The 20,944-nt window shown below is 48.6% G+C and overlaps 1 protein-coding gene across 2 annotated transcripts in view; it reads right to left on the bottom strand.

Annotated features, from left to right (window-relative positions):
* The window catches only part of INTS9 (integrator complex subunit 9), an 80,257-nt gene that overhangs the window by 29,736 nt on the left and 29,577 nt on the right, over window positions 1-20,944 (bottom strand). For both annotated transcript variants that reach the window (XM_084262274.1, XM_084262275.1), the window contains exons 8-10: window positions 17,616-17,727; window positions 9,822-10,002; window positions 6,877-6,937 (exon numbers count right to left, since the gene is read on the bottom strand). In XM_084262274.1, coding sequence (XP_084118400.1) covers window positions 6,877-6,937; window positions 9,822-10,002; window positions 17,616-17,727 — 354 coding nt within the window. The remainder of the gene's footprint in view (window positions 1-6,876; window positions 6,938-9,821; window positions 10,003-17,615; window positions 17,728-20,944) is intronic.

The raw sequence follows: 20,944 nt of genomic DNA, 5'->3' as shown, positions 1-20,944 counted from the left end.
GCAGGAGGGAAAAGGGACACGTGCTGAATCTTTCCATCTTTGAAAATCTTTTGGGATAAGCCCATGGCAGCTCCATACCTTAGCTCACAACTCTCAGAGCTGGACAGAGCAGGGGTAAGAGGCTATAGAAACAAGCTTAGTGCCATTCTACTCGCTCCAGCGATAAAGCAGCTGGTAGATTTTAGTGTCTAGAGCAAAGGATTTCCTAATCACCCAATCAAAAATATATGGAGCTGAACTTGCCAAATACGTCCAACAAAATTTCACAAATCATTAAAGGGACAAAATTTATACTGATTTGTACAGGTCTTTTAGATCCACGGATGAGATGGGTTGGATAACCACATCACATTCAGACGGCCAACCCGTACTGAGCCCGGGTCCCAAACCCAGTGGCATTTAGCCAACCATTATTTTCCCACTGGGACTGCTTTCCAAACCCAGAAACAACATTCAGAGCATCTTTCTCCACAAAGAACCATTATTGACTGAAAGCTTAAGAGACAGAGGATGGTAAAGCACTGAACCGAGACCGAGGAGAGCTGTGGTTTTTTTAAATCCCAAATGGTTATGCTTCCTTTAAAGCACCAGGCTTGATTTACAGGGTCAGCAACTGCTGCTATAAACAAGATAAATCTCCAGAGCCTTTGCTTCCCCTTTATTGAAGTGAGCCAGAACATGGAGCTATTTACTCCCTGTGTGTTTGTGTGTGTGTGTGTGTTCCCTCTCCAGAATTTTGAACAGATGAGGTTCTTATCAATGAATGAGTGGTGCATTTATTACTTCACCTCCCTCTCTTCATGAGACCAACACTAACAGGAGCCTAATTCTATTTAAAGCTCTAAGACAAAACATAATACTATACAATCACCTGGTTCCAGGTATTTATTGCTTTGAATGTGTTATGCAGGAATCAGTAGATGGAGGAGGGATGCAAAGATGAAGAAGACAAATGCTGGTATTTAAGAGCACGGAATCAATATTACTCCCACCCTGGCTATTTTCAGTCAGAAGAAAGAGGCTTTTCATAGCCATTTCTCTTTGATGTTGCTAACACAATCCTTAATAAGAGGACAGTAAATCCAATTTCTTCCTCTGGTAGCAAATGCTGATCAGCATAAATCACCTCTCACATTTAGAGCGGTGTTGTAAACTCTGAATTCATGTATCTTGCTGGAATTGGCTATGTAAACACCGAGCAGAAAGGAAGAGGAGTGAAAGCTTCTCATTCTGCCTTGCTAAAACAAGTCAACTATTCATTTATAAAGCCTCTACCTCCACAAAAGGGATGATGCTGAGTGCAGCATCCATGGTTCCTGTTAAAATGGTCAAGGAGATGGCTGATTCCTCAGCTCCGGCAGTGGTTGGGATGGGATGTTCCCAGAAGCTCAAGGAATTTGGTAAAACACCACAAGTTGGTTCTGGGATGTGAGAATAACATTTCTAAACAAAACAAGTTGCTGACTTATGTTCCACAGCATTTCAGCAAGGGGTGGTGGAGCTTAAATCTAAGCCTGTCAGACAGTTGATGCTAAGAAGGTAACAGACACAGTGCCACGGAAGTGAAAGCCACCACCTCCCTTGGCCAGGAGCTGTACTCACAAACATTTGGAAACTCCAGTTTTAAATCTGTGCAAGAGCCTCCAACGTTACTCCAGTTTGAGCTCCTCCTCCTCTCTTCTCCATCACAGTACCTGCTGGTGAAAAACTGAATTCCCACTTCTGTTTAAGCTAAGGGAGAGCCATCCACAGAGAGACCATCCCTTCCCCAACCGACTGCTTCTCCTCCTGAGACATTGCTGGCTGGAACATACAGGAGTCAGGCTTCGGTGAGTTAGATCCTAACTCACTCCAACAGTCACTCCCACAACCACTGAGAAATATCTTTAAAAAGAAGATCTTTTAGCTTCTGTGTCAGCTAAAAGCCTGCAGATGAGACTTGAAAAGCTTGTGCGAGAATCTGGACACTCTGTTCTTACTAACTATAGTAGGAAACATTTTCCAAATCCCCCCTACAAGCTGGAAGCTCTTCAGTCCACATTCCTTGCTCCTAACAGAGGGAAAGTATACTCCCTGTTCCCTCAGACTGGATTCTAGAAAAGAAAATGCCACCCCAAAGCACAATAAATTATACGCAGCGATTGCGCAGGAGGAGATGTGATGAGCACCTACTACTACATTAAAGCGGAAGTAACAAGGAGGGAGTAGAAGTGTTTTGGGTTCTCTGCTGAGTTGAACAGTGTTTCTGGTTTTATTCAGCCCAGCAGAACAAAGATTGAGTTCAAAACAGGCACAATAAATCATAAATCTGGAAAATTTCCAAGCAAAGAGAATGAGAAAGCATCAGAAAACTTGTAGAGAGTAAGATGAAATAAAAATAATACCTATAGAGAAGATGAAAGAGTGTTTTATTTATCCTCCTCTAACAGTACTAAAGGGATAGTTAAGGGTGAACTTAATGAGATTTAACACTGCGAAGTGTCAGGTGTTGCACTTGGGATGGAGGAATCCCAGACATGGATACAGCCTGGGAGAAGAGCTCCTGGAGAGCAGCCCTGCTGAGAAGGACCTGGGCTTCTGGTGGGGGAGAGACTTCCCCTGAGCCAGCAGTGGCTCTGGCAGCTGGGAAGGGCGATGGGATCCTGGGCTCCATCAGCAGAGGGGTGGCAGCAGGGACAGGGAGGGGATTGTCCCTCTCTGCTCTGCCCACCCCAGCTGGAGTCCTGTGTCCAGAGCTGGGGCCCAACACAAGGAAGATGTGGGGCTGTTGGAGAGGGGTCAGAGGAGCCCCGGGGATGCTCAGAGGGCTGGAGCAGCTCCCCATGGAGAGAGGCTGAGGGAGCTGGGCTGGGTCAGCCTGGAGAAGAGAAGGCTGTGGGGGGACCTCACTGCAGCGTCCCCGTCCCTGAAGGGACCCCAGGAACAGGAGGGGAATGGGCTTGTTAAAGGGCAGAGACTGGCAGGACAAGGGGCTGGAGTGAAGCTGGAGGAGGGAAGGGGGAGAGGAGAGACTGGGGGGAAGTTCTTTGCAGAGAGAGTGGTGAGGGGCTGGAAGGGGCTACCCAGAGAAGGGGTGGGTGCCCCGTCCCTGGGGGTGTCCAAGGCCAGGTTGGCTGGGGCCCTGGGCAACCTTGTGTAGCTCCAGGCCTGGAGGTTGGTGTCCCTGCCTGTGGCTGGGGGTTGGAACTGTGTAATCCTTGGGGTCCCTTCCAACCCAGACCATTCTGGGATTCTATGATAGTTCAGTGAAATGCAAAATACAATCATAACTGATTAAAAGAAAGAAATGCTCTTTTACACCACCCATCAGGCCCCACTAGAACCCAGTGCAGCGAGAGACCACACCAGAGCTTTGGGGCAGTTTTTGCCTTGCTTCTTTGGAAATTTTGCTGGTTATAGAGCTAACAAGAACACTGAATTTCAAGACCAGACAGCCCGCTGGGCTGGACTCCTTCCGCAGATAATCAGAAGCTTATTTCCTGGCCTGTCCTGTTCTGACGTATCAAGCCAGGCATGTTATTAATGCTTGCTAATAACTAAGAGGCACGTCTGAGTAATTCCCTATTTTCTTTCCAACGATTGAGCAGCAAAGCATCATCTTTTCATGAGGGGCAATTTCCGTACATTGCACAAGCCAACCATTATGCTGGAAAAAGTAAGGCAATTCTCTGCTAACAATCTATCCACCAGAAATGATCACTGAATGGTTGTGATACTTATTAAACAGTCCCTTAAGTGCAAAGCAGCTGATATGTATCAGGAGTTAGCAAGGGACCTGTTCAGTCCATCATGGGGGGAGGTAGTGCAGGTTATTCCACTCACAGAATCCCAGAACCTCAGACTGGTTTGGGTAGGAAGGGATCTCAGAGTCCTCCCAGTGCCACTCCTGCCATGGGAGGGGATAACCCAACCAGCCCAGGGTGCCCCAAGCCCCATCCAATCTGGTCTTGAACCCTGCCAGGGATCCAGGGGCAGCCCCAGCTTCTCTGGGCACCCTGTGCCAGGGCCTCCCCCCTCCCCAGGAAGGATTTCTGCCTCCCAGCCCCTTTCCAACTATTCTTCTGCAGCTGCAGGGTGCTCCCCTGGGCCTGGCCCTCCCTGCCCTGGGCACCCGCCCCTCTCCAGCTCTCCTGCAGCCCCTCCAGGGATGGGAAGAGGCTGGAAGCTCTCCCCAGAAGCAGCCTTCTCTTCTCTGGGCTGAGCCAGCCCAGCTCTCCCAGCCTGGCTCCAGAGCAGAGGGGCTCCAGCCCTCCCATCATCTCTGGGGCTCCTGGGGACTGGCTCCCACAGCTCCATGTCCTCCTTGTCCTGGGGACCCCCGAGCTGGAGGCAGCGCTGCCGGGGGGTCTGTGTCCCAGAGTGGAGCAGAGGGGCAGAATCCCCCTTTCCAGCCCTGCTGGTCCTGCTGCTGGGGGTGCAGCCCAGGACACGGGGGGCTTTTGGGGCTGCCAGCACATGATGCCAGCTCACATGGAGCTACTCACCCCCCAGCACCCCAAATCCTTCTCCTCAGGACTGCTCTCAGTCCATTCTCCACCCAGCCTGTTGTTGTGCTGGGGATTGTGCCAACTCATGTGCAAGACCTTGCCCTTGGCAACTAAAGCCTGTACCTGTCAGGGGCACGTTACTCCCTCTGTGCCCTGCATTTTGTCACAAGGAAGCTGATCTGTTCCCACTGCTGCAAGTCCTTTCCTAGATAATTACCTTGATCTACACATGAAGCACACAGGAACATCTCAACAGCTAAACAATAATTTGGCAAAATCTCATTATCAACAAGCCTCTGGAGAATATAAAACGTCCTAAAAATTGGAGGACAGAGTTATCACTCTATAAACACAAAGACCCATCATATGAAATGGGTTAATTAATCCACTCTTTGACAGCTGCATGTTTGGCTTCTCATTTTTTGGAAGGGCTTTCACTTAAACCTGCCAGTTCCAGTGCAGATTGTGAAGTAAAATTTCAGAGCAGCATCTTTGGTAGAATATAGGCTGTCAGTGAAACCACTGACACTGTGGATCAAGGACACCCCAGAAAGCAGAGATGAAGGGGAAATTCGGAAGCATAGCCCACAGCATGGGTACAGAGTTTCCTACTCAGGGATCAAGCTTTGGAACTGATTTATCAGTCTGAATGAAGTTTTTGGCTACAAAAAAAGATGGTGAATAGGTGACTGGCTTTGCAGTCTGCATGATTCTTGGTAAAAGATTATATGTAATTCACTGTGCATCCTGCTTGAAATGCATTCAGGTCCTCAAGGGTGAGGGCTTTGAGTTGGATCCTACTCTCAACAATGCATTTGGAGCACCTACAGATGATGGATATGGTGAGGAACAGCCATTTCCAGAACAAGTTCCAGGATGAGTTATCTCAGAGGGGGAAAAAACCCCAACACCTGTAGAAGTATTTAACCATTGGGCTCACAGACCTGCAACGCTCACCACATCTCTCATCAAACAGTTCAGACAGCGGGAGCTAACAGAGACAGTTCTCTGAGACTGCCACCCCAAACAGCTCACTGCTTCACAGGAGCAGGATTTAGCCAAAAAATGTTTCTCAATCCTATTTCTTCCTTTCCCAGCCTGTCTCTCACTTACTTCAGTGGGAAATCTACCTGTTCTCAGCAGAGAAAGGAAAAGATTTCCTTCCTTGATGTGTGAGATAAGTCCAAAGGCACGAGTTACAGTTACACCACATTTCTTTGATGTCTGGTCGGCTAAAACTTCTCCTCAAATTATTATCTTGCAGCAGGAAAGATCCCCTCAACTTGTGTTGCAGGGAGATTCTTCCCAAAGATAGGAGCCTTATTCCTTACTCCTCTTTGCTCCAGTAAGATGCTAGTGCCAGTGATTGCATTGAAAATCGCTAAAGACAGCACTCTGTGCTCCAAGCTTTAATTTCTTTTATATCCCAGAATCCCAGACTGGTCTGGGTTGAGAAGGACCCCAAGGATCACAGAGCTCCAACCCCTTGCCACAGGCAGGGCCACGAACCTCCAGGCCTGGAGCTACACAAGGCTGCCCAGGGCCCCAGCCAACCTGGCCTTGAAGACCCCAAGGGATGGGGCACCCACCCCCTGTCTCAGCATCTCCTTCCAGCCCCTCACCACTCTCTCTGTAAAGAACTTCCCCCCAGTCTCTCCTCTCCCCCTTTCCTCCTCCAGCTTCACTCCAGCCCCTTGTCCTGCCAGCCTCTGCCCTTTAACAAGCCCATTCCCCTCCTGTTCCTCTGCTCCCTTCAGGGATGGGGAGGCTGCAGTGAGGTCCCCCCACAGCCTTCTCTTCTCCAGGCTGACCCAGCCCAGCTCCCTCAGCCTCTCTTCATAGGGGAGCTGCTCCAGCCCTCTGATCATCTTTGTGGCCCTATATCAAACCTCTCTTTGAAGATATCAGCAGACAACACAGTGCCTGTTTCAGCGCGGGAGGCAGGAGCTGGGATGACTAAGCCATCTCTGATAACAAGCTCTATAGTTTTGCAGACTTTGAAATAAACTGCTTGGACAAAGGGGATAATTCGTGGTTGGAGTGTGATAAGAGCAAACACTCAGCCATGTGTACACCAGATAGCCTTCTGCGGGGGAAGAAGTAAAGCAGGCGAGCATACGTAAGCTATCCGCTGAAATAAACAACGTAAGCGTTGTAGAGCTGAGGGAACACCATCATTCATTCCTCCCCCACACTCCCAAATTAATCACAGAAAGGAGGATAAAAAAAAAAATAAACCAACCCCAACCTGCTTGAAAAATGACACACAACTACTAAATAGCTGTAGGAACGCTCATCGTGAAACCATCGGATAAACAACACCCCAACAGGACTGTGTTCCAGAAACCCACTCACTCTGTGATCTTAGCACACAAAACCACTTACTTACCTCAGCATGGGGAAAAGGTGGTTCTGGAAGATACACCTTTGTTTGTTTGTTATGACACAACCTTTAAAAGCAAAAGAAAATAAAGCTGGGTTAGAGAGCTGCAGAGCATCCTGCAGCATCTGCTGCCATCTACTGTTCAGCTGGCCCTGGAGAAAGGCGTTTCAGTCCACGGTATCAGGTGTAAAATCTCGGATCTGTTGCTCTGGCAGCTCAGAAGGCCAACTGTGTCCTGGGCTGCAGCTGGAACAGCCTGGCCAGCAGGGCTGGGGGGGATTCTGCCCCTCTGCTCTGCTCTGGGGAGACCCCACCTGCAGTGCTGTGTCCTGCTCGGGGGTCCCGGACAGGGAAGGCACAGAGCTGGTGGAGCGAGGCCAGAGGAGGCCATGAAGATCATCAGGGGGCTGGAGCACCTCTCCTGTGAAGCCAGGCTGAGAGAGTTGGGCTGGTTCAGCCTGGAGAAAAGAAGGCTCCAGGGAGACCTAAATACCACCTACCAATCCTTCAAGGGGTCCTACAGGAAAGTGGGAGAGGGACTGGTCACCAGGGAGTGCAGGGACAGGCCAAGGGGTGATGGCTTCAAGCTGACAGAGGGCAGGGGTAGGTTAGATGTGAGTAAAGAATTCTGTACTCTGAGGGTGGGGAGGCCCTGGCACAGGGTGCCCAGAGAGGCTGTGGAAGCCCCATCCCTGGAGGTGTTCAAGGCCAGGTTGGATGGGGCTTTGGTCAGGCTGGTCTAGTGAGGGTGTCCCTGCCCATGGCAGGGGGTGGGAACTAGATGGGCTTTGAGGTCCATTCCAACCCAAAGCACTCTGTGATTCTGTGATTCCAGTCTTTGTATTTAAAGGACCAACACCTACAGGAGAGACAACTCAGAGCGAGATCCCTTCGAGAAGGTGCAAGACAACTGGAGTAAATCAGTACACACTAGGTACCAGAACTCCTTTGCTGTTGGAAGACAAACTTGTAACTCAACATCCACACCACTTCATGGCCCAGACCTAAGCAGTTTTTGCAAAGCTAAATCACCTGCCACCAGAAAAACCCCACTTGCCTCATCCCACTTCTCAGCAGTGACTTGGTCCTTTCAATCTAATTCCCTGAGTTGTTTTATGATCACAGCTACCATGTTGGTAGAGTGCCTCTCACCATGACATAATGCTGTGTAACATGCTACATCACTCAGTTGTTTTTAAAACATAAGTATCAGAAGATGTTGGTTAGCTCCAGCCAGACTTCCTGAGTCATCCCATTACAGAAGATAAACCCCCCTGTTTGTCAGAGGCCTGTGTGACGTAACAATTACCTGCAGTGACATTGTCCTGGTGGCTTTTTCTGGGAAAAGTCACCTGTCTCATGCTTTCTTCACTTTATTATAAAGCAATAAGCTTGGGTGAAATTAAATTTGATAAAGTCTAAGAGATACTAAGAGCGGAACCTTTCTTCTAGCTGACTAAATATTAGAATCAGAGGGCTGGTATCCCAGAATTTCAGCCCTAGCTCTGATCCCAAACCTCTATTTGATCAACCTCCTGACTGACCTCTAGATGATCAACCTCCACCTGCATTTCATAGAATGATAGAATGGTCTGGGTTGGAAGGGACTCCAAGGATCACAGAGTCCCAACCCCCCTGCCACAGGCAGGCAGGGCCATCACCATTTCTACCCAAGTAAAACACTGACCCTGCCCAGAAGTGTTTGGAGATTAGCTGGCTGTTGAAGATAAGCCTGTGCCAGCAGGTATCTGAGCACTTGGGTTCTCTGATTTGTGCCAGCCAGACACAGCAAACAAACGACCCAACTGGCACACCTAACATTCCTGCTACTCTGAAGGCATTATTTTAACAAGAACTACACTGGTACCACTTCAGCTGCTTCTGAAATGAAATCACCCTGTAGGTACAAACCAAACAACTATTTCACTGTAAAGCACAGGAGTCACTACACCCTGGTGAGTACACCAGAGCTTGGCCCAGACACCAAGGCTTCAATTCCCTACTTTTGCTGAAAGCAACATGATTAAAATTCAGCAGATTTCAGTCCTCTCTGGAATTCCCCTGGGGGATCAACTCACCTAAGTTTTCCTGGGCCTCTCTTTTTCTTTCCTAAATTCCAGATTTAAATACTCTCCATTGGTAAGAAGACCTGTCACAAGTGGTTGGGTTCTCCTTTCCACAGGTCAGAATCACAGAATAGTTGAGGTTGGAAGGGACCTCTTGAAATCACAGAACCACAAGGTTGGAAAAACCCTTTAAGATCAAGTCCAACCGTCCCTGTCCTGTACTAAACCAGATCACTCAGTACCTCATCTCCCCCCTGTTAAACACCCCCAGGGCTGGGGACTCAGCCCCCTCCCTGGGCAGCCTGTGTCACAGCCCCACAGCTCTGCCAGGGAAGAACTTTTCCCTCCCAGCTGAGCTGACCCTGCCCTGGGGCAGCTTGAGCCCATTGCCCCTTGTCCTATCTCCTGTCCCCTGGCTGAAGAGACCATCGCCCACCTCTCTGCACCCTCCTGGCAGGGCAGGGGAGGTGGGGAGAAGGGCTCAACACCCCCAGCTCCCTCAGCTGCTCCTCAGAGGATTTGCCCTCCAGCTCCTTCCCCAGCCTGGTTGCCCTTCTCTGCACTTGCTCCAGGACCTCCATGTCCTTCTGATGCTGAGGAGCCCAGAACTGGACCCAGCACTGGAGCTGCAGCCTCCCCAGTGCCCAGTCCAGGGACACAATCACCTCCCCTGACCTACTGGTCTTACTATTTTTGATACAAGCCAGGATGCCATTGGATTTCCTGGCCACACTGCTGACTCATGTTCAGCCTGCAGTCACCCAACACTCCCAGGTCCTTCTCTGCATCTCATAACACGGATGTCATAGAAATAACCCACATGTCTCTATTTCCCACAGCTGAGTGCACGAATCGAGGCTGAGGAAGCACCCCTTTAATACCCACCATTCAGCAAAGATCTGGGAGAACTCAAGGGAGCTGTTGGCAACAGGTGAGATGAAATAAAAAGGGACATTGGAGAGTCCAGCAGAGTCAATATACTGATAGAGGCACTCCAACAGGTCGTATATGACTCCAGATGGGTAACAAGGAACGAGTACGTTTCCTCCGTTCCGGACAGTCATAGCTATGGAAGAGAGAAAGGAAAAAATCAATTAACAAGGTTCATAGTTAAGCTTTTTAACAGAAATCCTTTAAGCCAAATATTACAGAAGGTTGAACACAATGTTATCACTGGAACTGGCAGAACACGTTATGTGCATGGGTACACCTGGATGGCCAAGGAAGGCCAATGGGATCCTGGGGGGCATTAAAAGGAGCATGGCCAGCAGGTCAAAGGAGGGGATCCTTCCACTCTGCTCTGCCCTGGTCAGGCCTCACCTGGAGTGTTGTGTCCAGTGCTGGGCTCCCTGGGATAAAAAAAGACAGGGATCTCCTGGAAAGAGTCCAGAGAAGGCTACAGAGATGATGAAGGGCCTGGAGCATCTCCCCTGTGAGGAAAGGCTGAGTGACCTGGGGCTGTTCAGCCTGGAGAGGAGAAGCCTGAGAGGGGATCTGATCAATGGGGATCAATAGCTGAAGGGTGGGACCCAGGGGGCCATGGGCAGCCTCTGCTCAGTGTCTGTGGGGACAGGACAAGGGGTGATGGGCTCAAGTTGGAGCCCAGGGAGTTCCCCACCAATCTGGGGAAGAACTTCTTCGCAGTGAGGGTGAGGGAGCCCTGGGACAGGCTGCCCAGGGGGTGTGGAGTCTCCTTCTCTGGAGAGATTCCAGCCCCTGTCCTAGGGACCCTGCTTGGGCAGGGGGTTGGACTTGGGTGAGCTCTGGAGGCCCCTTCCAATCCCTACGATGCTGTGATTCTGTGATATGAATTGGGAGGAACCCCTCTGATCACGAAATACATTTATTTAATGCCTTCTCCGGGCTCCCACTACATAAACAGGGGGGCAGGGAACGGACTGAGCACTTGCAAAACTCCTGACAGGAGAGGGCGGCCTTGCACTGGCACAGGAAGATGAATGAGCGATTAAAATGCCTTCCCATCAACCTCAATGCTGCTCCATCTCTTTTACCTGTCGAGCAGAGAAGTGCAACAGCTCAGAGGTCTCAGCTATGTGGAGTAAACTGTCCTGTGCCCAGATTTCGGTACCTGAGGCAGAAGGCTGAAGATGTGGTTACTTCAAACAGCCTTTGAAGCAGGTAGGGGACAGTTTCTCCTTAAAAACCTCTAAATATTCCTGTCCTTTCAATATAACAAGGACAATTTAAACCCTCTATGGATTGCAGACAGCACGGGGCTAGAGAAAAGTGATGAAAAGAAACAAGAAAAATAGGTTTATTCTGTAATCAGGACAGATCTGAGCACAACAGCAGAAGCAATGTGGAGTAAACATCTTGTTCCCTTGGCAGAAGGAACCTCAGAAACACTGTACCTCATGGGAAAATGGAAATACTGTGTCCAGCTCACCGAGCAATCACCACCCCACTAGGATTTCATCTGTAGTTGTGGGGTAAAACCATCTAGTGCTGTTAATTGCAGGGCAGCAGAAGGGATGTTCTGCATCAAGGGGCTACGCAAAAAGCTGTGAAAGAGCCTGAAAACACCTAGATTACATCCTGCCATAAGCACTTCCTTGACTTCGATTTCTTGACAAGCTTTGATGGGGTCTGGGTTTAGCACATTAAGGATCGTTTTGCCCCACCTACATACCCAAGGAAAGGTTTTTATGGCTGAACGTTTAAAGGTTTTATGGAGTCTGGGGAAATGCACACTCTGTAGTATGATTTTTCACAGGCATTTAAGGTGCTTAACTCCTCTCAGCAGTCGGTGCCGTGGAATATGCTGCTCCAACACGACCTCCTGTATCAGTTGTAACTGCAGTTGTAACTCTGGAGGTCTCTTTCAACCCCTACAATTCTGTGACTCATATTATTCCTCCTACACCGGTAAGTCTAAACTATCCCATTTGTAAACAGGATGTGAAGAAAGGAATGAGGAGATTAAGAACGCATTTTCAAAGCCATCTGGGGGCTGAAAGTTAAGCTTCTGGCTCCAGGACCAGAATGTGCATTGCTTCATTGTGCACCCAAAAAAAAATCCATGAAGTACCTGTATCCTCAGCAGCAGGAATGCTGCATGGGACAGAGAGAGGGGAAGCAAAGCGCAAGGTGCATCAGGGATTGGTGGAAAATGCTAAAGAAAGGGGTATATCTGCAGCTCTGTTGCTGCTCTGAATAAAGATACTGCCTGAAACACCAAGGTGTGTGTCTCCTGAAATGTGTTCCTCCTTCTTCTGGGGGCCCCAATGCAAGGAAGATGTGGGGCTGTTGGAGAGGGGTCAGAGGAGCCCCGGGGATGCTCAGAGGGCTGGAGCAGCTCCCCTATGGAGAGAGGCTGAGGGAGCTGGGCTGGGTCAGCCTGGAAAAGAGAAGGCTGTGGGGGGACCTCACTGCAGCCTTCCCGTCCCTGAAGGGACCCCAGGAACAGGAGGGGAATGGGCTTGTTAAAGGGCAGAGCCTGGCAGGACAAGGGGCTGGAGTGAAGCTGGAGGAGGGAAGGGGGAGAGGAGAGACTGGGGGGAAGTTCTTTGCAGAGAGAGTGGTGAGGGGCTGGAAGGGGCTGCCCAGAGAGGGAGTGGGTGCCCCATCCCTGGGGGTGTTCAAGGCCAGGTTGGCTGGGGCCCTGGGCACCCTTGTGTAGCTCCAGGCCTGGAGGTTGGTGTCCCTGCCTGTGGCAGGGGGTTGAACTGTGTGATCCTTGGGGTCCCTCCCAACCCAGACCATTCTATGATTGTAGGATTTTTCCATGCAGGCACCAACTAGCTTCACCCTGTGAAGACAAATAGCTCAGTCCTCCCTCTGAAGGGGCAGAGGAAGAGCTTTCATCTGATGGTGGGCTGGTTAAAGAATTTGTCCAAGTCATGAAAATGTGGGGTTTATTCCTAAACCTTTTAAGAGTTTGAATTCACAGCTGTCCCTTCCTTGCAGCCATTGGGTCACTATGGGAACTTCAAGCCTCTGCTGTTGAAAGCAACCAGAAGTTCAAAATTCCTGGGGTCACTGAGAAAAATAACAGAGGGTGAGGTCTTACAGCAGACACCAACTTGGGTTTCTATTCCCCAAAATACTACAGAGCTGGTTACTAATAATGAATATAAAATCCCAGGCTGAGGAGTAGAGCATGTTCCAGCCTGCTGCCCTACCTACCCTTTGAATCTCGTGTTCCTGGTGGCACAGGGATACCTTGGGAAGTGGCCAGGGGAATACTCCTACTAAGCAGGATGGGAAGGGACAGCAACACGGCCATCACACCAACTCAGCCATCCCACCCAACACAGCCATCCCACCCCTGACACAGCTCAGTGGGCCAATTTTTAGTCTAGAACATACTTCTCCATTCCTCAGTGTGAGTTCATTTGTACGTGCTGCAGTCAGCACAGCTGGGCACTACTTCTTGAGGGTGCTCTTAAGTGGTTCCATAAAGGGACAGGAATTACATCCCAGCTTCATCAAAACCAGGGATGAAAACCTTACCAGCATATTGCCTTCTACACAAGCAGCAGGTCCAATCTGGTTCTCTGCATCACTACAGCAACTTTCTAGAGTTGTCAGTAAGAGGACATGTATATCTGAAAGCTCTTTAAAGCCCAATTTATCTCTGTGACTGATGGATGTGCTCTCTTGATAAAAGTTGTATAATAATCTTAGCGTTTCAAATTTAGTCTCCTTCAGTAGCTCCCTAAACAAGTTGTTCAATTTACAACTCACAATGAGCTACTTGCTTTTCCAACAGCTGCCACCACAAGGTCAAGCTGGCACCTAAAAAGCAAACTGTGCTCTTTTCTGCTTTATATAAACACACAGGCACAGCGGCACGACCGCACACGCACACAGAATCTCACAACCCAGCCCTACAGACAGTCTGTGATATTGCTGATGATGCCCAAGGCAATGTAAAAACACCATTGCTCAGCCCAAAGGATTTTTATTTCAGGATTTTTTTGTGGTGCTGAAGTGCTGAGCTCCCAGAAAAAGGGGTTTGGGTTAAAGTGAGAGGAAGCCGGATATGTGGCTAAGCCTGGTTTTAGTGCCAAACATACCTGGAGGAGAGGAAATCATCCATGTGATTGGGTAACAAAGGGAATGGGGATCTACAACTCAACATGCTGGGATGGGAAGAGAGAGCAAGGTGAAATTTTCACACTCCCATTTCTGTGCTTCACAACACTTACTCACAAGCCCACTGCCACCTCATGACACACGTTTCTGGGGAACTTCTGAGCGTATTCTGAGCTTTGTGCAAAGTCCCCTGAATGTTTTGGAAATGGGAAGAAGATATATGGAAAATCACAGGCTCAGCTTGCCTGCTCTCTTGATTTTCCCAGTAACCAATCACTTTTTGGACTTCTGTAAACATTTGAAAGAGAACCAAGTCGCTGTTTTCTTCTCCTACGTAGGGAATGGCAGGACCAGGGGGCTGGAGTGAAGCTGGAGGAGGGAAGGGTTAGATGAGATACTGGGGGGAAGATCTTTCCAAAGAGAGCAGTGAGGGGTTCAAGGGGCTGCCCAGCGAGGTGGTGGGTGCCCCATCCCTGGGGGTGTTCAAGGCCAGGTTGGATGGGGCCCTGGCCCTGTGATTCTATGATTCTCCTGATGTGTAAATGGGCAGATGTGTAAGCACTGCTGGTGTAAGGTAGAAGACACCCCTACCACTACATTACCTATGGGATTTAATTTCTTCAGGTCACCGTGTTTTTTCATAAATACCACTCAGATTCCAGATTCTTTCAACAGCATCACTGTCAGCACCTCTTTTCCTACAGTATTCAATAATTTTCTAATTTCTCTGACTTTAGTCTCATTCGAGACAGACACTGGCTTACAGACCTTCTGCAAAACCCTCAAAGAGGTTCAGAATGTTTCTGTAAACCAGAACAGCTTGTGCAAACACCCACCTGTACCTCCATATGTAACGCGTTTATTTACATGCATTCATCTTTGGGATTTTGCTTTGGCCCAAACTACATCTCTAGGACTCTGTTTCATATTTAAAGTATTTTCATTAAAAACAGTCTCCCTCTTGTTTACTCAGCATACAGCTGTTGCAGTTCAAGACACAAGAGACCACCAAGGTGCTTGCTAAAGCATGTTTGAAGCAGAACTTGAAGTTGGGGAATATGTATCTGGCCTCTCCAGAAAAGTTCAAAGACCACCTTCCTTTGTGATTTAAGGTGAGATGATAGGATGTGATCATCCCTTGGAGAGGAGCTCTGAGGAGAAGGACCTGGGGGTCCTGGTGGGCGACAGGGTGGCCATGAGCCAGCAGTGTGCCCTGGTGGCCAAGAACGCCAATGAAATCCTAGGGGGCATCAAAAGGAGCATAGCCAGCAGGTCAAAGGAGGGGATCCTCCCCCTCTGCTCTGCCCTGGTCAGGCCCCACCCGGAATATTGTGTCCAGTTCTAGGCTCCCTAGGATAAAAAAGCCAGGGATCTCCTGGAGAGAGTCCAGAGGAGGGACAGAGATGATGAAAGGCCTGGAGCATCTCCCCTGTGAGGAAAGGCTGAGTGAGCTGGGGCTGTTCAGCCTGCAGAGAAGAAGGGGATCTGATCAATGGGGATCAATATCTGAAGGGTGGGACCCAGGGGGCCATGGGCAGCCTCTGCTCAGTGTCTGTGGGGACAGGACAAGGGGCGATGGGCTCAAGTTGGAGCACAGGGAGTTCTCCCCCAATGTGGGGAAGAACTTCTTCCCAGTGAGGGAGCCCTGGGACAGGCTGCTCAGGGGGTGTGGTGTCTCCTTCTCTGGAGAGATTCCAGCCCCATCTGGACACTGACCTGTCCTAGGGACCCTGCTTGGGCAGGGGGTTGGACCCCATGGGCTCTGGAGGTCCCTTCCAATGCCTACAATTCTGTGAGTCTGTGCTCATGCTACCATCAGGCAGGGGGTTGTAACATCTAGAAAAGGACAGAGAACGGAGCACACCTTGATCTAGCACAACAAGGTCACCAAAGGTTATCTGCAACAGCTCACAGGGTAATAAAATTAACAAGGCTTAAACCCAACAAAGACAGAGCCCTTGGTACACACACAGACACAGATCACGCAGGAAAGGAAGCTGCAGGTGTTAAGAATTTACAAAGCTTCAAGCAGGGGTTGAACAAGTTCCTGGAAGGGAACATTACCAAATGTTTCTAACTACAAAAAGCCCTGTCTGATTCAGGGTATTCCTGAAATGAAAACACTCAAAGGTATGAGGTTGTCAAGTACTGTATAGTCTCCTCCTGTTCTTCAACTCTTCTCTAGACATCTGCTCATGATCCCTGCTGGGGTGAGGATGTTGGTGGAGAGGATCTTTGGTATAAACCAAGATTATCATTCTTATGAAATGCCAAAACACACTCCATTAATAGGTATTTACAGGACAAGGAATCATCCTGACCCTGGACCTAACCCTCTTTTCATACAAACAAACCCCACGTAATTTTACCTTGTGCATCCCACAACAGGATCTACGACTCCAGTCTGAACTGAAACTCATCCCAGTAGGGATAGCTGATTCTGATTTAGAGATTGTGGTTGATGAAGAAATCTACCACAACCCTTGTATTATCTGTCTTCCACCACCACAGCAGGCTCATTCTGGGACTGTGAGACAGCACATAGACTTCCAGCATCTGTGAGCACACACAAGCATTTTAAAATGGGAAAAATACCCACAGTATTGTGGTGGGCTTTTTCTTCTCCAAAGGTACATTAGCATATAACCAGTAAGACTGAGAATTGTTTGCACTTCAGTAGAGTTCTCAGCGTTGTGTAAGCCACCTAAATATTACAGCTCCAGGTTCTCCAAGGTGTTTAACAGGGACCAGAACACATCCTTGCTTACGGATTCCCCAATTTAGACTGCAAATGTCTTTTGGTAACCTTTGTCAAGACCCTCCTGCCAGGAGGTTTTTAGTCTCTTGTTGGGAAGAAGTAGTTAGAAATAAAGGGTAAAAGAACAGGCACTATGCAGCAGGACAGGCACCAGGAAGTGGTTTGGTGGTAGAGGGGTGAGAGCACAGAGAAACTGAGGTGGGGGGAAGGGGAGAAAAGGAGAGAACAGCACTGGATGTGACATTCCAAACAGGCTGGAAAATGCTGCCATTCACACTGATATCACAGCTTTGCAATTATCAGCTTTTCCAGCTGTGAAAGCGTCTGATTAGGTTTTATATTTCTGGGGTCTATAAATATATCTTGATTTTTTTTTAATTTATTTTTTTTTAACAGAGATTGTGCTGTTTGCTTTTGATAATATTTAAAAATCAGGTGTAAGAAGGGAAGCAGATGTGCTTGTTTTCAAAACTGAAAGTCATAAAAAAGCATGTAAAGCTTTGACACTGCCTGATATACAGGAAGGAAACCGTAATATTTCAGCTGAGAACAATATCCAAAATCTAGGCAACACGTAGCCTGTTGGCAGCTAAGTGACATTCTTAGCAAACCAAGAGCAGCAAAAGATTAAATCTCATTATACCTGTTCCATTCCAAAACATTTTAGGTACAACTTGTGTCTCTCCAAGCACTTACTGTATTAATGACATCAGGAGCACATCGTAAAATCTAAACAGCTAGTCTTATGCCAGGAGCTATAGCTGGACAACTTCTTCAATTCCAGGAATCTCAGAGTTATTTCCCACTCAAAGCAATGAATAAGATGATAAAATAGGCAAAAAAGATTTCTTTCAACGACCTACCCAAGTTGCTGCAGAACTCTCCTACCATGCCATCTGGGTTGGCAGTAGGGATCTGTGTAAGACCCGTCAGGATGAGAACATCACTATTTTTAAGAGAAGCCTGGTCCATGGGCTGAAATAGAGCAAAGTGAAATGAAATGAGTATGTGAGAGTTAGACCACGGGTTTTTCTGCACTGCACCAAGAGGAAGGCAATGTAAAACAGATACAGTGACCAAGGAGAGCACCTGGAATGCTTTAAACTTAAGAGAATCAGAAGGTTGGAAAAGACCTTTAAGATCATCAAGTCCAACTGTCCCTGTCCTGTGCTGACCCAGATCTCTGAGCACCTCATCTCCCCCCTGTTAAAAACCCCCAGGGCTGGGGACTCAGCCCCCTCCCTGGGCAGCCTGTGCCACAGCCCCACAACTCTGCCCTCCCAGCTGAGCTGACCCTGCCCTGGGGCAGCTTGAGCCCATTGCCCTTGTCCCATCTCTTGTCCCCTGGCTGAAGAGACCATCACCCACCTCTCTACAACCTCCTTTCAGGTAGTTGGAGGTGGTGATAAGGTCTCCCCTCAGCCTCCTCTTCTCCAGGCTCAACATACCTCCATCTCTGGAAACCAACCCAGAGTTAACAAAAACCCATACAACTGTTTACCTGCATCTTACAGCCCAAAACAAACAGGGGAACTGTAACTGGATCTATCTCAAAGCAATCTCCATAGGCTCTCTAATCATTTCCTGGCCTTAGGAGCTCAACAGGGAAAAAGACAATCATTGCTTGGGATGTGGCCCTGGGGTTAGGAAGGGTTTAACACTTATGTTCCTATTGTTCCTATCACAGCTCCCTTCCCTTTGCAAACCAAGGCCTGAGCCTGGATTTCCAGGGCAGCACCATTTTCCTCAGCTGTGCAATGGGTTCTTTTTAAGCCACAACATCTGCCAAGGACTTTGGCCTTGAAGCTCGCGACTTTCTGTTCCAATGCCAAACAAGACTCTCCCCCTGACTGTGAAGATGCTCTCCTGCCTGCAGCACTGCAACTGTGACTTCCAAACACTAACTTTATCTTGCTGGCACAGGCCTTAAGTAACGGTAAATGGCTAGTGGAAGTAGTAAAAGAGAATTTGATTTAGATTCCTTCATGCTGATAAACCATGTCTGTTTATCTAAGAAATAATCACTTACACATATTAATTTCTTTAATTCCATTTAGTTCTGGGCTAGTTCTTTAGCCCATTTAGTACTAGGGTCCACATCATAAGAAGGACATCGAGGTCCTCGAGTGTGTACAGAGAAGGGCAACCAGGCTGGGGAAGGGGCTGGAGGGCAAATCCTCTGAGGAGCAGCTGAGGGAGCTGGGGGTGTTGAGCCTGGAGCAGAGGAGGCTGAGGGGAGCCCTTCTCCCCACCTCCCCTGCCCTGCCAGGAGGGTGCAGAGAGGTGGGCGATGGTCTCTGCAGCCAGGGGACAGGAGACGGGACAAGGGGCAATGGGCTCAAGCTGCCCCAGGGCAGGTTTAGATTGGACATTAGAAAAAAATGTTTTACTGAAAGAATTGTCAGGGCCTGGAACAGGCTGCCCAGGGAGGGGGCTGAGTCACCTTCCCTGGATGTGTTTAAAAAATGGGTAGATGAGGTACTTAGAGATATGGTTTAGCTTAGGATGGGATTGGTTGCACTTGATGATCTTCCAAAGTCTTTTCCATCCTTGTAATTCTGTGATTCTTTTAATGTAGTTAATAATATCAGGCCAAACATACAACTTTTTGCTTAGAAGCCAGGAGTTGAAAACAGGTGAAAAATCATAGCTTCAGCCACCCACACACAGAAGAGTGATGCTCCAAATGCAACAGCACAGCTAAAAGAGTTGAGAAAATATAACTTCGCTCACCAGTCTCCCCCAGTGAATCAGAGCAGCACTGTGCCCCATTTCCAGTACCTTCCTTTGAAGGCTGTGCTAGAGGCTAAGATATGTCAGAGGGAAATAGATCTGTGTACACTGGGGCACAGCCTCTGATCCACTGGGTCCACAGCAGCTGTTGTACTGGTGACCTCGCCACAGGTGCAATCCTGGGCTACGTGGGTAAAGACCCTGTTAAGGTAAACTAGACTTTAGAACAAATAGCATGGTAGAATTGGACAATTACTATTATGTAGGGATAGAATTAACAATAAGATGCTTACAGCTGTGTAATCACAGGTGTTTAAACAAAAAGGTCTAACCATACTGAGCTGCCTCAGGGTCCCATGGATGGCCCTCTCCATGGATGAATTAATCCTCAGCCCAGTTAACGAGTAGATGGTTCTAAATGAAGGACTGACTAGGGTAAGTGCACAAATGTAATAAAAATGACCAAGTAGTTTTTAGTTTAAGAGAAGAACAAGGTATTTTATGGTCAAGTAGAGTTGTACAAATTCAGATATTTAACAGAGAACACTGAGACATTTTCTAAGAAAGGATGAAGAGGAGACAGTGACCTCTGAGACACATCAGCAGAATCTAAGATCTGAACCAGAACTGAGACTGAGCAATCACTGATATCTAAAGAAAAGAAGATGAAGAAAATTTACAGACTTTCAGCCAACCAAATGAAGAACATGGTGGAAATTTTCAGGGGTCTTTGTCTATTATGTAATTGTGTTAAAAGAGTACGATGGCTAAGAGGGCCAATGGGATCCTGGGGTATGTTAAAAGGAACGTGGCCAGCAGGTCAAAGGAGGTGATCCTCTGCCCTGGTCAGGCCCCACCTGGAGTACTGTGTCCAGTTCTGGGCTCCCTGGTACAAAAAAGCCAGGGATCTCCTGGAGAGAGTCCAGAGGAGGCTACAGAGATGATGAAAGGCCTGGAGCATCTCCCCCTATGAGGAAAGGCTGAGTGACTTGGTGCTGTTCCACCTGGAGAAAAAAAGCCTGAGAGGGGATCTGATCAATGGTTCTCAATAGCTGAAGGGTGGGACACAGGGGGACATGGGCAGCCTCTTCTCAGTGTCTGTGGGGACAGGACAAGGGGTGATGGGCTCAAGTTGGAGCACAGGAAGTTCTGCACCAATATGTGGGAGAATTTCTTCCCAGTGAGGGAGCCCTGGGACAGGCTGCCCAGGGGGGTGTGGAGTCTCCTTCTCTGGAGATACTCAAGACCCATCTGGACACCGCCCTGTGTGCCCTGTCCAAGGGACCCTGCTTGGGCAGGGGGTTGGACTTGGTGAGCTCTGGAGGTCCCTTCCAACCCCTTAGATGCTGTGACAAGGATCGCAAACACAGCACCTGGGTTGCCACTTACTGAGGTGATAGCTCAACTCTGAGCTGTTAAAAGCAAGCCTAGAGTAACCCAAAGTCTAGTGCCAAAGGTA

This window comes from Gallinula chloropus, assembly GCF_964237585.1.
Source record: "Gallinula chloropus genome assembly, chromosome: 3".
Taxonomy (NCBI): Eukaryota; Metazoa; Chordata; class Aves; order Gruiformes; family Rallidae; genus Gallinula; species Gallinula chloropus.
The sequence above is the reverse complement of the archived record's forward strand: the minus strand, read 5'-3'. Positions and strand labels throughout refer to the sequence as shown.